The sequence below is a fragment of the Leptodactylus fuscus genome, chromosome 6 (assembly GCF_031893055.1).
Source record: "Leptodactylus fuscus isolate aLepFus1 chromosome 6, aLepFus1.hap2, whole genome shotgun sequence".
NCBI lineage: Eukaryota > Metazoa > Chordata > Amphibia > Anura > Leptodactylidae > Leptodactylus > Leptodactylus fuscus.
The window spans coordinates 3,158,968-3,178,943 of NC_134270.1; the positions used below are offsets into that span (position 1 = coordinate 3,158,968).

Consider the following 19,976-nt stretch of genomic DNA (forward strand, 5'->3'; position numbering starts at 1 on the left):
GATATAGGGTAGGTATAGGACAGATATAGGGCATATATAGGACAGATATAGGGTAGGTATAGGACAGATATAGGGTATATATAGGACAGATATAGGGTAGGTATAGGACAGATATAGGGTACGTATAGGACAGATATAGGGGATGTATAGGACAGATATAGGGTACGTATAGGACAGATATAGGGTACGTATAGGACAGATATAGGGTAGGTATAGGACAGATATAGGGTAGGTATAGGACAGGTATAGGGTAGGTATAGGACAGATATAGGGTACGTATAGGACAGATATAGGGTACGTATAGGACAGATATAGGGTAGGTATAGGACAGGTATAGGGTAGGTATAGGACAGGTATAGGGTAGGTATAGGACAGATATAGGGCATATATAGGACAGATATAGGACAGATATAGGGTAGGTATAGGACAGATATAGGGTAGGTATAGGACAGATATAGGGTAGGTATAGGACAGGTATAGGGTAGGTATAGGACAGATATAGGGCATGTATAGGACAGATATAGGGTAGATATAGGACAGATATAGGGTAGGTATAGGACAGATATAGGGTAGGTATAGGACAGATATAGGGTAGGTATAGGACAGGTATAGGGTAGGTATAGGACAGATATAGGGTACGTATAGGACAGATATAGGGTACGTATAGGACAGATATAGGGTACGTATAGGACAGATATAGGGTAGGTATAGGACAGGTATAGGGTAGGTATAGGACAGATATAGGGTAGGTATAGGACAGATATAGGGGACGTATAGGACAGATATAGGGGATGTATAGGACAGATATAGGGTACGTATAGGACAGATATAGGGTACGTATAGGACAGATATAGGGTAGGTATAGGACAGATATAGGGTACGTATAGGACAGATATAGGGGATGTATAGGACAGATATAGGGTACGTATAGGACAGATATAGGGTACGTATAGGACAGATATAGGGTAGGTATAGGACAGATATAGGGTAGGTATAGGACAGGTATAGGGTAGGTATAGGACAGATATAGGGGACGTATAGGACAGATATAGGGGACGTATAGGACAGATATAGGGGACGTATAGGACAGATATAGGGGACGTATAGGACAGATATAGGGGACGTATAGGACAGATATAGGGTACGTATAGGACAGATATAGGGTACGTATAGGACAGATATAGGGTACGTATAGGACAGATATAGGGTACGTATAGGACAGATATAGGGGATGTATAGGACAGATATAGGGTAGGTTTAGGACAGATATAAGGGATGTATAGGACAGATATAGGGTACGTATAGGACAGATATAGGGTACGTATAGGACAGATATAGGGGATGTATAGGACAGATATAGGGTAGGTATAGGACAGATATAAGGGATGTATAGGACAGATATAGGGTAGGTATAGGACAGATATAGGGTAGGTATAGGACAGGTATAGGGTAGGTATAGGACAGGTATAGGACAGATATAGGGTACGTATAGGACAGATATAGGGTACGTATAGGACAGATATAGGGTACGTATAGGACAGATATAGGGTACGTATAGGACAGATATAGGGTAGGTATAGGACAGATATAGGACCTGCTCTATAATTTTCAACTCTTCAATTTGGCCCAGATACACAGCCACAAAAAGAATGGCTGTATATATGGGTCCTTAGAAATATATAGGTCTGTACTTTTATCCACAGTTGTGTATAAAAAGTCTGGTCATGTATATTACAGGTTACAACTCAATGTGCCTCATATTAATAGCAGGTAACCCCATCATGTCCCTCACATTAACCCCCTGTGTGCTTTACATAAGGGATACTGATATGTGAGACATATGGAGGTAATAATTAAGTAAATATCTTCATTATATAGTACCCCCATATGTCACACGTTATTAACTGTTATGTGAGCCACACAGGGGTTAATATGAGGGACATGATGGGGATAACTGCTATTAATGTGAGGCACATGGAGTTACTAACACTAAAGTAATAACCCCAAATGCCGGACATTCATAAGAATAGTTACTAACCTGGTGTGTTTTTTTTACTTTCACTTTGTTCAGCTTCCTCTCCTCCTCTCCTATTCAGGGCTGCAGATGGCAGGAGCTCCTCACGTGCAGCAGGTCCAGGGAGCCCTTCTCCTGTGCAGTGAGAGGCTCATCTCTGATTGGTGGGCAGGGAGAGAAGGGGGCGTGTCCTACACCTCAACTCTAGCTAGCAGAGCAGTGAAGGGATGCTCCATCTACATTTACAAGTACACGAACGTCGGGGATTGGCTGCTGTGCCAGCAAAATAGGTCTCCCGTGCCAATCTTGGCACGCGTTTGGGGAACTTTCCCCGCGGCACACCCGACCATGTGTCGCAGCACACTAGTGTGCCGCGGCACACTGGTTGAAAATCACTGCTCTATACAATGGAGGACATATGTCCTTATGTCCTCCATTGTATAGAGGAAGGAAATTTGTTGCACTTGATAAAGGGCCTGAGGAGCCCGAAACGCGTTGTGCCGAATAAAGTCTGTTTTTGGGTGAGCGCTGCCTTTTGCATTCTTTTCTGAAGAGTGTGGTCCCTATTAGCTAACATGGTGAGTAGTGCGCCCAATGCCAGACGTATACTGGCACAGCCTCCACGTTATGACGCAGATTCACAATACGTAACTCATTCATCTAACCAAGTAATCTCGATTTTCTTAGATCAAAGCTCGGTGTCAGCTGCGGTTGTCAGGTCTCTTCTCCTCGGCGTACTGGCTCGGACAAGCGTTGGTGGACGTCACGGTCTACTGTCTCCTCCTCTTCCTGCTGACCGCAATATTTTTTGCTTTCAGCCAATTATTTGTCTTGTCTTTCGGGATGACCGTACTTCTGGTGAGTGACCGGGGAGAGGCAAATAACTAGAATGTAGTGTTATATATATCTGACATTCATCATCATCCCAGAGATGTAATAGTGAGCGCAGCTCTGAAGTATAATACAGGATTAGGGTCCATTCACACGGAGGAACGTGCCGCGTGATCTGGCACGTATACGGCGTGTGAGACTTTGCACGCCGTAAAAGCTCCCATTGATTTCAATCGTATAAGGATTCGTATAAGCCACGTTATTTTGCGGCCGTGATTTTGCAAGTAATGTAATGTATGTACACAGTGACTGCACCAGCAGAATAGTGAGCACAGCTCTGGAGTATAATACAGGATAAGTAATGTAATGTATGTACACAGTGACTGCACCAGCAGAATAGTGAGCACAGCTCTGGAGTATAATACAGGATAAGTAATGTAATGTATGTACACAGTGACTGCCCCAGCAGAATAGTGAGCGCAGCTCTGGAGTATAATACAGGATAAGTAATGTATGTACACAGTGACTGCACCAGCAGAATAGTAAGCGCAGCTCTGGAGTATAATACAGTATAAGTAATGTAATGTATGTACACAGTGACTGTACCAGCAGAATAGTGAGCGCAGCTCTGGAGTATAATACAGGATAAGTAATGTAATGTATGTACACAGTGACTGCACCAGCAGAATAGTGAGCGCAGCTCTGGAGTATAATACAGGATAAGTAATGTAATGTATGTACACAGTGACTGTATCAGCAGAATAGTGAGCGCAGCTCTGGAGTATAATACAGGATAAGTAATGTAATGTATGTACACAGTGACTGTACCAGCAGAATAGTGAGCGCAGCTCTGGAGTATAATACAGGATAAGTAATGTAATGTATGTACACAGTGACTGTACCAGCAGAATAGTGAGCGCAGCTCTGGAGTATAATACAGGATAAGTAATGTAATGTATGTACACAGTGACTGCCCCAGCAGAATAGTGAGCGCAGCTCTGGAGTATAATACAGGATAAGTAATGTATGTACACAGTGACTGCACCAGCAGAATAGTGAGCGCAGCTCTGGAGTATAATACAGGATAAGTAATGTAATGTATGTACACAGTGACTGCACCAGCAGAATAGTGAGCGCAGCTCTGGAGTATAATACAGGATAAGTAATGTAATGTATGTACACAGTGACTGTACCAGCAGAATAGTGAGCGCAGCTCTGGAGTATAATACAGGATAAGTAATGTAATGTATGTACACAGTGACTGCACCAGCAGAATAGTGAGCGCAGCTCTGGAGTATAATACAGGATAAGTAATGTAATGTATGTACACAGTGACTGTACCAGCAGAATAGTGAGCGCAGCTCTGGAGTATAATACAGGATAAGTAATGTAATGTATGTACACAGTGACTGTACCAGCAGAATAGTGAGCGCAGCTCTGGAGTATAATACAAGATAAGCAATGTAATGTATGTACACAGTGACTGTACCAGCAGAATAGTGAGTGCAGCTCTGGAGTATAATACAGGATAAGTAATGTAATGTATGTACACAGTGACTGTACCAGCAGAATAGTGAGCGCAGCTCTGGAGTATAATACAGGATAAGTAATGTAATGTATGTACACAGTGACTGTACCAGCAGAATAGTGAGCCCAGCTCTGGAGTATAATACAGGATAAGTAATGTAATGTATGTACACAGTGACTGTACCAGCAGAATAGTGAGCGCAGCTCTGGAGTATAATACAGGATAAGTAATGTAATGTATGTACACAGTGACTGTACCAGCAGAATAGTGAGCGCAGCTCTGGAGTATAATACAAGATAAGCAATGTAATGTATGTACACAGTGACTGTACCAGCAGAATAGTGAGCGCAGCTCTGGGGTATAATACAGGATAAGTAATGTAATGTATGTACACAGTGACTGTACCAGCAGAATAGTGAGCGCAGCTCTGGAGTATAATACAGGATAAGTAATGTAATGTATGTACACAGTGACTGTACCAGCAGAATAGTGAGCCCAGCTCTGGAGTATAATACAGGATAAGTAATGTAATGTATGTACACAGTGACTGTACCAGCAGAATAGTGAGCGCAGCTCTGGAGTATAATACAGGATAAGTAATGTAATGTATGTACACAGTGACTGTACCAGCAGAATAGTGAGCGCAGCTCTGGAGTATAATACAAGATAAGCAATGTAATGTATGTACACAGTGACTGTACCAGCAGAATAGTGAGCGCAGCTCTGGAGTATAATACAGGATAAGTAATGTAATGTATGTACACAGTGACTGCCCCAGCAGAATAGTGAGCGCAGCTCTGGAGTATAATACAGGATAAGTAATGTATGTACACAGTGACTGCACCAGCAGAATAGTGAGCGCAGCTCTGGAGTATAATACAGGATAAGTAATGTAATGTATGTACACAGTGACTGCACCAGCAGAATAGTGAGCGCAGCTCTGGAGTATAATACAGGATAAGTAATGTAATGTATGTACACAGTGACTGTACCAGCAGAATAGTGAGCGCAGCTCTGGAGTATAATACAGGATAAGTAATGTAATGTATGTACACAGTGACTGCACCAGCAGAATAGTGAGCGCAGCTCTGGAGTATAATACAGGATAAGTAATGTAATGTATGTACACAGTGACTGTACCAGCAGAATAGTGAGCGCAGCTCTGGAGTATAATACAGGATAAGTAATGTAATGTATGTACACAGTGACTGTACCAGCAGAATAGTGAGCGCAGCTCTGGAGTATAATACAAGATAAGCAATGTAATGTATGTACACAGTGACTGTACCAGCAGAATAGTGAGTGCAGCTCTGGAGTATAATACAGGATAAGTAATGTAATGTATGTACACAGTGACTGTACCAGCAGAATAGTGAGCGCAGCTCTGGAGTATAATACAGGATAAGTAATGTAATGTATGTACACAGTGACTGTACCAGCAGAATAGTGAGCCCAGCTCTGGAGTATAATACAGGATAAGTAATGTAATGTATGTACACAGTGACTGTACCAGCAGAATAGTGAGCGCAGCTCTGGAGTATAATACAGGATAAGTAATGTAATGTATGTACACAGTGACTGTACCAGCAGAATAGTGAGCGCAGCTCTGGAGTATAATACAAGATAAGCAATGTAATGTATGTACACAGTGACTGTACCAGCAGAATAGTGAGCGCAGCTCTGGGGTATAATACAGGATAAGTAATGTAATGTATGTACACAGTGACTGTACCAGCAGAATAGTGAGTGCAGCTCTGGAGTATAATACAGGATAAGTAATGTAATGTATGTACACAGTGACTGTACCAGCAGAATAGTGAGCGCAGCTCTGGAGTATAATACAGGATAAGTAATGTAATGTATGTACATAGTGACTGCACCAGCAGAATAGTGAGCGCAGCTCTGGAGTATAATACAGGATAAGTAATGTAATGTATGTACATAGTGACTGCACCAGCAGAATAGTGAGCGCAGCTCTGGAGTATAATACAGGATAAGTAATGTAATGTATGTACACAGTGACTGCACCAGCAGAATAGTGAGCGCAGCTCTGGAGTATAATACAGGATAAGTAATGTAATGTATGTACACAGTGACTGCACCAGCAGAATAGTGAGCGCAGCTCTGGAGTATAATACAGGATAAGTAATGTAATGTATGTACACAGTGACTGTACCAGCAGAATAGTGAGCGCAGCTCTGGAGTATAATACAGGATAAGTAATGTAATGTATGTACACAGTGACTGTACCAGCAGAATAGTGAGCGCAGCTCTGGGGTATAATACAGGATAAGTAATGTAATGTATGTACACAGTGACTGTACCAGCAGAATAGTGAGCGCAGCTCTGGAGTATAATACAGGATATGTAATGTATGTACACAGTGACTGTACCAGCAGAATAGTGAGCGCAGCTCTGGAGTATAATACAAGATAAGCAATGTAATGTATGTACACAGTGACTGTACCAGCAGAATAGTGAGCGCAGCTCTGGGGTATAATACAGGATAAGTAATGTAATGTATGTACACAGTGACTGTACCAGCAGAATAGTGAGTGCAGCTCTGGAGTATAATACAGGATAAGTAATGTAATGTATGTACACAGTGACTGTACCAGCAGAATAGTGAGCGCAGCTCTGGAGTATAATACAGGATAAGTAATGTAATGTATGTACATAGTGACTGCACCAGCAGAATAGTGAGCGCAGCTCTGGAGTATAATACAGGATAAGTAATGTAATGTATGTACACAGTGACTGTACCAGCAGAATAGTGAGTGCAGCTCTGGAGTATAATACAGGATAAGTAATGTAATGTATGTACACAGTGACTGTACCAGCAGAATAGTGAGCGCAGCTCTGGAGTATAATACAGGATAAGTAATGTATGTACACAGTGACTGTACCAGCAGAATAGTGAGCGCAGCTCTGGAGTATAATATTTTTGACATGAGATATGTCATCTAATACATTTATAGCATGTATATAAATGATATCTTTACACTTACATGTCCTGTGTGTAATCTCTGTATATTTTCTGTCCTCACAGATTGTCAATATCATTAATTACAGCGCAGCGATGATCTTCTACGTGTATATACTTGCTTTTCTTTTTGGGAAGAATAAAACCCATTACGACGGCTGGTCCTTATTCTTCATAATAGTAAGTAGAAAGTAGTGAAGCATTCCTCCATGCAGAATCCAGGGAAAGAAGGGTGTTTTCCTGGCTGCGCTAAAGCTGTGTGTCTTTTGGTTCAGCTGAGGGTCATTAGTCCTCCTTCCCTTCTTGGGCATTTGCCTGGCTGGCTAGAAAGGGCCATCTTGCTTGGTACATTAAACCACTGACCCCCAATATCAGCGCAGCTTATACACAACATTCCTAGAGGTTTGTGTGGGACTGATATAACCAAGTAGAAATACCATCCAAAGAAAGAAACATGGCTGAGGGTCTGTTCATCACAACGGGGCATTATAATTTGTGAGGGGGGTCAAGCATTTCGAAGGGGTGGTGATGGGGGACCCTATTTATGAAATCTTTGCACTGGACCCACCAATGTGTTAATGCAGCCATGGATGTAGTGTGTAGCCGGAGGACGTGTCCTGGAGAGGGCGCTGTCAGCAGACTACAGCTATAGCGTATGTGACCCCACAGACACCACTACAGTCTCTGCTCCCTTTATAGCTGCTCTACCTGTATCATTCCTGTATACACTGCTGTACATTCTGCCTGTATACTGCTCACTGCACCTGATTATGGGACTGTCTCCCACTATAGAGCTGGTGACATATTGTGTGATATATAAAGCGTCTCACAACTTGATCTTCTTCTTCTCTCTTTCAGACTTCCTTATTCCCCATGGCTATAGTAAGCTCATCCAGATACGCTCCGGGTATATCCGTACTGTACGCCTTACTATTTCCCAGCAGTAGTCTTGGAGGGATCCTGATAAATATAGTAAGTGATATTAGAGAGATTCAGGCTTCTCCAGTTATATCAGTTTCAGGGAAAGCTGGGTGATGACAATATACTGCCGCTATACCACACTCCTGGTAACTAGGTGGATCAGCCATTCAGGACTCTGAGGATTGCAGCATTATGAATTGCGGTTTTCTGCCCCTGTCTATCTAGCTAGGCCGTCTCATTGCCATTCCACCATGGCTCTCTGTTCAGATTTATGCTAGGCTCACACTAGCACTCGGAGATCCACGGAAACCTTCAGGCTGTATAGACTACAACTAGGTCCGCTGGGTTACGCCAGGTTTTCCCTGGACAGAGTTCTGTGCAGGACTTTTCTTTCCTCGGACTTTAGGCAGAATCTACAACACAAATGTGAATTCAGCCATAGCAGATTGTCGCAAGCCACCTAATCCACAGCAAGATGGAGGAGGATATTTACTGATTCCATGTCCTGCTCCGAACTCTGATTCCCATTCAGTATAATAGCAGATAGAGTCACGGCGGCTGAATATGAGACAGAAACACAACGAAACCAGAGGAAGATCGGCGTACAACATAAACCTGTATGTTAATCAAAGGTGGACAAGGCTAAAACATAAGAGTGTGTCCAGCAACATACATCATACATACATCATACATACATACATACTGTACATCATATATACAACATACATCGTACCTACATACATCATACATACATCATACATACATCATATATACAACATACATAATACATACATCATACATACATACATCATACATACATACATCATACATACAACATATATACATCATACATACACACATAATATATACAACATACATACATCATAGATATAACATACATCATACATACATACCATCATATATACATCATATATACAACATACGTCATACATACATCATATATTCATCATACATACATCATATATACAACATACATCATACATACATACATCATATATACATCATACATACATACATCATACGTACATCATATATACAACATACATCATGCATATACACATACAGTGGCGTAAGTAGGAATGGTGTGGCCCTGTGGCGGACTTTTGACATGGGACCCCCTTACTATGACCCCAGAGTATAATAATCAGGGACCCAGGGGAGAATACAAACATAAAAACCACTGTTAATTACCTATCCATGGCTCTGATGTGATCCCTGTTGATATCGGCCATCTTCAATGACGTATGGCATGTCACGTGATCCGAGCCTGCGACACAACGTCACTCAAGTAGGCCCGAAGCCTGCCTGGAGTGCAGAGAGGTAAGTAACAATGTTTCTTATGTTCTCTTCTCTCGCCTGGGCCTCCGATCATTATACTGGGGGGGTCTGAAAACTCTGTAAAATCTGTATTTGTGGGGCCCGCGGCCTTACTTATCGATCTCCCCGCTCCTGCTCACAGCGGCCTCCGCAGGCGGCCATGGACAGGAACCAGGATCGGTAAGTAAATAGGGCCCGTTACATACATACATCATACATACATCATACAGTACTGATTGGTTGTTGTTTACCTATCCTCCCCCCAGGGCTTAGCTACAAGCCAGCATTGTATCTCCCTGTATGACCGGGTGCAAGACATCATAAGGTCTGATATTAAAATAGAAGAAAAACCATCTCAAAAGCAGAACTACCTGCAGATATTATTGCGACACGGTGTCTGTCCATAAGCACGAAGCTAAAATATATCTTACCATCCCAAAGATGTTACAGAGATGACATATTTCTATCACATTTTGCTGTTCATTTGATTTTCACTTCTATTATTTTTATTTTTGGCCGTTTTACTATAAATGATCTTTTCCTTCCAGCTGGAGAGCCCACATATCTCTGGTTACTATGACACAGATCATTCGGAGCTTCCCATGGAATACTTCCTCACCATGATAGTGAGTATACCTGCAAATACTAAGACCCCGTACACACAGGAATTCATTATACACACTGATCAAAAGAATACATGGCCCCTCCAATAACACCTCCTAGATCTGAATGAATGAAATCTTCTCATTGTTCTTCACAAAGTTGAGTGTGATGACAACAAAGTCACACAAAAATCATCAATGGAAATCACATTTATTAACCATTGGTGGCCTGGATTTGGAGTCCCCCCAAAATTAAAGTGGAAAAACCCACTACAGGCTGATCCAACTGTGATGTAATGTCCTCAAAACCTTCCAGTATGAGGCTGAGTAGTGTGTGTGGCCTCCACGGGCCTGTATGACCTCCCTACAACACCTGGACATGCTCCTGATGAGGCTGAGTAGTGTGTGTGGCCTCCCCGGGTCTGTATGACCTCCCTACAACACCTGGACATGCTCCTGATGAGGCTGAGTAGTGTGTGTGACCTCCACGGGCCTGTATGACCTCCCTACAACACCTGGACATGCTCCTGATGAGGCTGAGTAGTGTGTGTGACCTCCACGTGCCTGTATGACCTCCCTACAACACCTGGACATGCTCCTGATGAGGCTGAGTAGTGTGTGTGACCTCCACGTGTCTGTATGACCTCCCTACAACACCTGGACATGCTCCTGATGAGGCTGAGTAGTGTGTGTGGCCTCCCCGGGCCTGTATGACCTCCCTACAACACCTGGACATGCTCCTGATGAGGCTGAGTAGTGTGTGTGACCTCCACGTGTCTGTATGACCTCCCTACAACACCTGGACATGCTCCTGATGAGGCTGAGTAGTGTGTGTGACCTCCACGTGCCTGTATGACCTCCCTACAACACCTGGACATGCTCCTGATGAGGCTGAGTAGTGTGTGTGACCTCCACGGGCCTGTATGACCTCCCTACAACACCTGGACATGCTCCTGATGAGGCTGAGTAGTGTGTGTGACCTCCACGTGTCTGTATGACCTCCCTACAACACCTGGCCATGCTCCTGATGAGGCTGAGTAGTGTGTGTGACCTCCACGTGTCTGTATGACCTCCCTACAACACCTGGACATGCTCCTGATGAGGCTGAGTAGTGTGTGTGACCCCCACGTGTCTGTATGACCTCCCTACAACGCCTGGACATGCTCCTGATGAGGCTGAGTAGTGTGTGTGACCTCCACGGGCCTGTATGACCTCCCTACAACGCCTGGACATGCTCCTGATGAGGCTGAGTAGTGTGTGTGACCCCCACGTGTCTGTATGACCTCCCTACAACACCTGGACATGCTCCTGATGAGGCTGAGTAGTGTGTGTGACCTCCACGGGCCTGTATGACCTCCCTACAACGCCTGGACATGCTCCTGATGAGGCTGAGTAGTGTGTGTGACCTCCACGGGCCTGTATGACCTCCCTACAACACCTGGGCATGCTCCTGATGAGGCTGAGTAGTGTGTGTGACCCCCACGTGTCTGTATGACCTCCCTACAACACCTGGGCATGCTCCTGATGAGGCTGAGTAGTGTGTGTGACCTCCACGGGCCTGTATGACCTCCCTACAACACCTGGACATGCTCCTGATGAGGCTGAGTAGTGTGTGTGACCTCCACGGGCCTGTATGACCTCCCTACAACACCTGGACATGCTCCTGATGAGGCTGAGTAGTGTGTGTGACCTCCACGTATCTGTATGACCTCCCTACAACACCTTGGCAGCTCCTGATGAGTCTGAGTAGTGTGTGTGACCTCCACGGGCTTGTATGACCTCCCTACAACACCTGGGCAGCTCCTGATGAGGTTGTGGATGGTCTCCTGAGGGATCTCCTCCCAGATCTGGACTAAAGCATCTGCCAACTCCTGGACAGTCTGTGGTGCAACGTGACATGCTGGAGGCGCTACCAGGAGTCAGGCCAGTACACCAGGAGACATGGAGGGGGCCGTAGGAGGGCAACAACCCAGCAGTAGGACCGCTACCTCCGCCACTGTGCAAGGAGGAACAAGAGGAGCACTGCCAGAGCCCTGAAAAATGACCTCCGTTACCTCCATGCCGTCTTACATGTATCTTCCCCTCTGTGTCTTCTTCTCAGCCCATCATACAAATCTTCTTATTCTTTGGCATCCTCTGGTTCCTGGAATGGCGTTGGGGGAAGAAGACCATCAAGAGAGATCCAGTTTTCAGGTTCTGTACAGTCGGTATATTCAGCCTGATTTACATGTTAGCGCTGATGTAGCAGAGCTGAGTCCGGGTGATATGACATTGTGTTATCTCTGGTGTTACCAGTTATCAGCTCAGTGACACATTCAGCTCTGCTACATCTTATACACATATTATTAATACTCACTCTCCATCTCTGCAGTAAGAGTCTGTATTACGTATTATAGTCTATTATACAGATGACATTACGGTTTCTTCCTGCGAATTGTAGAACTTACAGGCAGAAAACTAAACTGAAGAAGAACTCGGAGACCCTGGAAGGCCCGGAGGACGTCTTGGAAGAAAGAGGAAAGGTTGAGACCCTGTTGGCTTCCCAAAATGTGGAGGAGGTAAGTGCTCATGTGATGTATGATAGTAGTGGTATGTTACAGGTATGTACTGTATGTTCCTCTTCATACAAAGCCTGCCGTCTAATAGTGCCGTATACCAAAAATCTCAGTCACTGACAGTCTGGTGCATGTGTGGCTGACAACTGTCTCAGCTCGTACATATGTGCATGTGTTGTCGCTGGGGATCTGACATGTCTGGTGGCAAAACATAGGACAGCTCTTATTCCCGTCCATTTTGTGGCCCAGCCGTGTTTGGCCAATGCCACTTTCTCACAGATCCATCCATGTACAAGATCATGTGTATGTAGAAGCCGACCCCTGCCATGAGTCTGTGGTCTATACTACAAGATTTACTGACATTTACCCTTCTGACTTTATCTTTAAGAAGCCGGTGATTATCGTTGACGGCCTGCGCAAAGAATATCGTGTCCGGAGTCGCTGGTACCAGCTTAAGAAAAAGAGGAAAGTGGCCACAAAAAATATCTCATTTCACGTCAGAAAAGGTTTGTTTACAAGATTGTTTGTATGGATGTGACCTGAAGTTATACTAAATAATAGTAAATAATAGTAAAAAAAAATAGTAAAATAGTAATAGTAATAGTAATAGTAAAAAAAAATTACCTATTTTATTACCAGTTCTTCATATTAAAATGATATTTTTAAGAATTTTCAATGACACTGCATGTATTTAAAAAAAAAAAAAAAAAAAAAAAAAATGCTGTAATTTTCACTCTGGCCATAAAGCCTAATATTAGACTGAGACTTGCCAAATTTGTAGGGATTTTCTTTGCATCAGTCACTTTGTTTACATTACAGATAGTATTACAATAGAAGATAACACCCATAATAACCATTGTTATTGCTGCCTATGCAGTAAAGCAGATCCCTAAATGCTGTCAACAAAGCTGAACAAAAGTTCAGATGAGACAGCCGCAAATAATAATAGTAATGTACAGAAAATACACTTAAAAAAATTCAGGAAATATAAACAAAGTAGTAAACAATGATAGATTTTACTAGTTTTAATGAATAAAAAAAACTTCACCTCCTTCCCTGTAAGTTCTGGATTCTCGTCCATTATTGATGTGCAGGATGGTGACTTCCGTGTTTTTTATGTTAAGGTGAGGTGCTCGGCCTATTAGGACCCAATGGAGCAGGAAAAACCACCTCTGTGTATCTGCTGGCGGGGGAGGAGGAACCGACCGCGGGAAATGTGAGTATCCCCGAGGCCTGGAGAGGAGCAGAAACGTCCTGGTAAATAGGAAAAGCCAAAATCAGAGATAACAGACCTGGGACCTGAGATAAGCAGCTGCAAGAGCAATGTAATATAGTATGTGAACATAAATTCATAACAGTTGTGAAGCCATGTCATTGACCGGGATAAAAAGTAGCCGATGTGTTACTCCAGGTTACAAACTATCTATGTGCCGAATGTCATTCAGCCGTTTTTGCATGATTGAGGAACAAACATCCAAACTTTCACATTTATAATATTATAGTATAGTATAGTAGGAAGGAAGGAAGTAGGATAGGATTATAGCAGTAGGAAGAATAGAATAGGATTAGTAGGATAGGATAGGATAAGATTGTTGCAGATATAGTATACACTAACATTATGTGTTATCTGCAGGTGGAGCTGTGCGGGGTGGGGTCTCCGGTACCCCAGAAGATGGAGGAGTCCACGGCCTTCCTGGGCTACTGTCCTCAGACCAGCCCCTTGTGGCCCAGCCTGACCGTAAAGGAACATCTAGAGATTTACGCTGCTGTAAAAGGCCTAAGGAAGGAGGACGCCGACACGGCCATCAGACGGTAAGAGATGCCCGTCACACGCAGAAGTGTAACTTGTACCCGGGCCCCCCACGTGCCATCTATAATACTGGTGTCTTCTTATGTTGTAGAGAGGTCTATGGGCCCCCTCAAACTCCCAATTGTTTCTTCTGCACCTCCTATAGCTCCCCCCCAATCACACGTGCTATAGGCAGGATATCCATATGATGCATATAAGCTGTGTTCCCATAAGCAATCCTGTAAACATATACAGTAGATGGGGAGTATTACTGCGGTGTCTGTCAGTGTAGAGCCGTACAGTGCATTACTACTCCTGTGCGGTACACATCTTCTGCAGGACGCCTCTGAAAAGAAAAGGGTAAAAGAAAAAAGTATGTATGATGATGCTACTGACACAATGGAAGCCAAAAAAATCTTTTTGGCCTCTGTCAAGTGAATGGAGCCCAATGGACTCCATAGACTTCCGTGGCCACAGCTGATTCATTGTAGTTATGGCAGGCCATGTATCTGCCCGCTGTTCACACTATATCCATCGGTATAGACTTCACCATTAGGCCCCTGTCTCGGCTCAAGGTGTTTTGGAAGCAGTATGTGAGATGTGGTGACGTCACTTACATAGCGCCTACTGCTCCTTAAAGCCTTGAGACACCAGAGGACTACAGGAGGACACGGCATGGGGGGGAGTATTAGGTTTTTTTTTGTTTTTTGGGGTTTTTTTTCCCTGTTTGATTCATTATTCTGTGGGGGCAACTGGAGGGGAGTGTATATAGCATGGGGCAATTGGAGGGGGGCATGATAATGTGGGAGCATACAGTGTCAGGGCCACTGTAGGGGTGTTATACTGTTTGGGGGCACAAAGAGACATGTATGGGAATGGGTGGAGCCAAAGTGGAAGTGGGTGTGGCTATAAGATCACTGGGCATAGTGGACCGCACATTATGTCCCTCTTTCATGGTCATTGCCTTCATATTTTTGGGGTTAAGATATTTTATGGTTTCAGAGTTGCAGTGTTGTGCCCCTTTAATAAATTTGATTCTCCTCCTCTCAGGGTTGCCGATGCTTTGGAGCTGAAGGACCATTTGGGAAAACCGGCCAAGAAGTTATCTGCTGGAGTGTCCAGAAAGGTGAGGCCGCACATCACACACTATAAGGTGCCGTCACAACGGTGTCATCGGTTCTTTCTCAGCCTGGGGGGTTCGAGCTGTCAGTCATATGAGGGACCACCCCACGGACTCATTTAAAGCGGACCTCCGTTTATAACACAACATCTCACAAATGAATAGTAGAGGTGAATACAAGAAACTCTGTAGTATATCTTATTAAAGGATAATGCTTCCTTCTCTACTTATCAGGCTGTTTTCCTTCTCCATCCCTTTTTGTGGTTGGGGGGGGTATGGTGGGAGGGAATAGATAGTGGGGCCACCCATTGGAGTTAGCATGTATAGCACTGGCGGGGGACGTTGTTTTGTGCCGCGGACGGGTCCAGCTGCTGTGCATGGATGTGAGTGGCGCCCTTGGTTGCGGCACGGCGAGGAAACTGCCTCAGCGCTGCCGTGCATGCAGGGGGAAAGGGGATGGGTGCGCGAGGGAGGCTGGGGCCGCGTAGAAGGTGGTTCGCGCAGGGAGTGAGGGTGGCGTAAATGAAGTCGCGGGTAATGCTAGTAACTTGATAAATGGAGAAAGAAGGATTATTCTTATAGATATATTGCAATGTTCTTGTATTCACCTGTACTATTCATTAATGAGAAGGTATCTTATAATTGGAGGTCCACTTTAAGCCCTGTGGCCTCCTGAGATCCATCTCTCTCCATTTCAGGTGTGTTTTGCTATCAGCATGCTGGGTAATCCCACCATTGTCCTCCTGGATGAGCCCTCTACTGGGCTGGACCCCAGAGGTCAGCAGCGTCTATGGTAAGAAAGATGGCTGAAGACTGATAAATCTTCCTTCCTTCCAGTCTTCCTTCCTTCACCTTTCTTCTCACCCTGAAGGAGAGCCATCAGAGCGGCCTTCAAGAACAAGGAGCGAGGGGCAATACTGACCACCCACTACATGGAGGAGGCCGAGGCGGTGTGTGACCGAGTCGCCATCATGATTGCCGGCAAACTCAGGTAAACCTGAAGCTCATGGGCCCCAGTGCAAAATGTATACTGGGGTCCCGACCTACCTTGTGCCATTTAAGATATTGATAGGTTTATTTGCCCCCTCATGGTCCAGGGCCCAGTAGTGACCGCTGCACCCCGGTATGTCATTTGCCACAACTTATCTACTGCCCCTGCATGTGCAATGAGTAAAGGAGCTATCGGCCTGCAATCTAGTACAGGACACTCGTAGCTTGTACTGCCCGGCTGTGGGGTACAGAGGGGTCATCTACACCAGAATGCAGGACACACACATTGTAGATATGGCCTGATGTAATAGAGTAATGGCCGCTCTTCTCTCTAGATGCATCGGCTCCATACAGCAACTCAAAAGCAGATTTGGTAAAGACTATCTCCTGGAGATCAAAGTGAAGGATTCCCAGCAGCCGGAGACCATTCACAAGGAAGTGATCCGCTTGTTTCCTCATGCAGAGAGACAGGACAGGTAAGTCATCCAGCATGGCCACCGTGTCCTGTATGCTCTGAGGACAGGATCTCATGTCGCTGCCCCCTTGTCCACCTGGTCTTCTGTGTAACCCCTCTGCTTATAATCTATTCCCACAGATTCTCCTCCTTGCTGGCATACAAGATACCAAAGGATGATGTGGGCACCTTGTCACATGTCTTCTGTCTGCTGGAGGAAGGTACCGCCATATACTGATAAGGTCACATGACCCTACATGCCCTGCAGCCCCATTGGTAGTAAATATGTGGTACAGAGCATAAAAAGCAAATCCAGCTGTTCCTGGTGCTATGTTGTCCACTGCCGGTGTCTGTTCAGACTTGTGGTGTCCTCATTTTTAGAAGTCCTGCTTCCCACATGAGACTTCTGGAAACGAGGCCCCAGCATAAGAACGAATGGAGTTTGACAGTGGACAACAGAGTCCCAGGAAAATGTCAGCATGCTTCTTTTTATTTTACACCTTCCCCTGGTCTCTGTAGGGATTAGTCCAGTTTATGAACAATCCCTTTAATGTGTCCGTGTCCTTTTTTAGTCACAGTCACAGTAGTATTAGATGCCTTTTTTGTGCTCTAGAAACAGCACCACCATTGTCTATAGGCAGTGTCTGGTATTGCATCTGTTCTTTAGCTCTTCACACAACACTATGCTGTAGCTTGTCCGATGTGTTAGTGTCTCCGGATCTGCCGTACAGGTCACACACCCCATTATAATCTGCTGTTTCCCCTCCACAGCTAAACGGGCCTACAACCTAGAAGAGTACAACTTCTCCCAGCCCACCCTGGAGCAGGTAACACCGACACATTACTTACTACTATTCTGTGATGATGGGTAGAGGCGAAACCGAAAACTAATGTGCAACCTAAACAAAACTACTGATAGCGGTCCAGTCCTGCCAGACATTACCTAGAGAAGGGGTCGGCACTGGACACTAAGGATATATTCACATACTGCAGACTGGTTCCAGAACTTTCTGTAACTAAAAATCCACTCTGTTCCTTTGACTGGGGATGTTTCTGCAGAATGTGCCTGGATTTCAGCAGCCCTATTCATATGAACGGACTGTCACACAAATCTGCTGCCTGTGAATTCATCCTAATGTATAGGGAGACATTTCCAGCACCTGCATTCTGACAGTTTCCTGACACGGCCTCTTCTACTCTCCAGGTTTTCATTGAGTTGGCCAAAGAGCAGGGCATGGAGGACGCGGACGTGAGTCGCAGTTTCCAATGGAAACAACTGAGAGCGGAGAAGGTGTGAAGGTGCGAGGAGGCTGCAGCGTCTGTCAGTGTAGAGTATATATATATATATATGTCTATGGCGGGCGGGGGGTACAGGGGAGATCAGGGCCAGGACATTTCTACACATCACTATATTACAAGACCAAAGAATGTATTTGTCACTTTTTTACCTTTTTTTTTTCTTTCATACAAAAATTATAACAATAAGAGAGAAATAAAGTGCAATGATTTCTGACAACTTGCCTGACAACTAGTTTTTTGCAATACATGACACGTGACCATAAAGCAAGGCATGACATGGCATTACAAGGGCTCTAAAATACAACAGTAAGATCGGAGACGGCTTTTATCTTGCTGTAGCGTTGCAGCACTTCTGTGTTTCACCTTTGAGATGATGTTATTGAGTAATAAACATGGATTGCACTGATATTACAAGTACATGGATGTGTCTGTCTTCTCTTACAATATGTCTGCGGTACAGCCTAGGAGGAGCTTTCACCTGTCATTCATAGCACATGTCTAAGACAGGTATCTAAAGGCAGGAGTCACCCCCTTGAAGACTCAGGATACCAAGTTAGCATGCACTGGCTGATAACAGAGGGAAACAGCGGAGCAGAGAAGTAGACAGGTAAGACAAAGTTGTTAGACAGGTGAGGACAAGTCAGAGATGACAGATAAGTTAGTGCCCATAAGGTAGGATCTATTGGTTGCTGTATAGGATAATGTGTATTACTGTATTTCCACCACTATGGGCAGAAAGGGGTAGCGGGCGGCGTGTAACGCCAATAAATCCCCATGGGAGCTACCACTAAAATCCGCCAATATACCGGAAAGGGAGAGGAGCATCTGGGCATGATCCATATAACCAAGCCCTGAGTACAATCCTGGCCAGGCTTCGGGCCTGTCACGTCTGGGACATTACCATACAGGCCCGAAGCCTGTGCTAGCAGTAACAGAGGCTTTGGACCTGTATAGTAACAGGCTGTTAATACTAGCACAGGCTTCGGGCCTATATGGTAGCCTGATAGGATTAACATTGGATCGTCCGCCTTAGGCAGCAGAGAGCCTAGGTTCACCACTGCCAACCCTTAACAAAGTGGGACAACCCAGAGAAAGGGGGCGAGAGGGGTATAGGAAAAACCAGGGGGTGGAGGCGACTCCTACTACCTGCTGCTCTAGTCTTTTCAGGGCAAAATGTCTATGAAAAATGTCCGTGTCTGTCCCTGTAAGTGCATAGATGGTCCTTATTCACATGGCAATGCAACAAATGGCCATGACTAGAGCCGGGAACTTCACTGGGTTTATTCACATGGCACTTGCTGTATCCATTTTCACAGACATAGATAAAACATGTCAGTCCTTTTGACAGCCATGAAAAATGGACCATTAAAAGAACGGACATGTGAATAGATATATGTGGGGGGTTTTTTAATCAAAATGTTGCGCCTTTTGTGCGCCCTTTCAATTTCTGGCGCAAGTTACCTTATATGCTCGAGTATAAGCCGACTTTTTCAGTTTTTATGCTGAAAAAGCCCCCCTCGGCTTATACTCGAGTCACGCAGCACAGACTCCA

The 19,976-nt window shown here is 44.6% G+C and overlaps 1 protein-coding gene across 1 annotated transcript in view; it reads left to right on the plus strand.

Annotated features, from left to right (window-relative positions):
* LOC142210231 (ABC-type organic anion transporter ABCA8-like) overlaps positions 1–18,831 on the plus strand; it is a 55,496-nt gene extending 36,665 nt beyond the window's left edge. The window contains exons 25-40 of the mRNA XM_075279257.1: positions 2,702–2,872; positions 7,423–7,536; positions 8,215–8,328; positions 10,164–10,241; positions 12,319–12,410; positions 12,658–12,775; positions 13,161–13,278; positions 13,897–13,988; positions 14,406–14,584; positions 15,612–15,687; positions 16,380–16,474; positions 16,553–16,672; positions 17,007–17,147; positions 17,267–17,346; positions 17,897–17,952; positions 18,330–18,831. Of these exons, the coding sequence (XP_075135358.1) occupies positions 2,702–2,872; positions 7,423–7,536; positions 8,215–8,328; positions 10,164–10,241; positions 12,319–12,410; positions 12,658–12,775; positions 13,161–13,278; positions 13,897–13,988; positions 14,406–14,584; positions 15,612–15,687; positions 16,380–16,474; positions 16,553–16,672; positions 17,007–17,147; positions 17,267–17,346; positions 17,897–17,952; positions 18,330–18,422 (1,737 nt within the window). The 3' untranslated portion in view covers positions 18,423–18,831. The remainder of the gene's footprint in view (positions 1–2,701; positions 2,873–7,422; positions 7,537–8,214; positions 8,329–10,163; positions 10,242–12,318; positions 12,411–12,657; positions 12,776–13,160; positions 13,279–13,896; positions 13,989–14,405; positions 14,585–15,611; positions 15,688–16,379; positions 16,475–16,552; positions 16,673–17,006; positions 17,148–17,266; positions 17,347–17,896; positions 17,953–18,329) is intronic.
* The last annotated feature ends 1,145 nt before the right edge of the window (positions 18,832–19,976 follow it).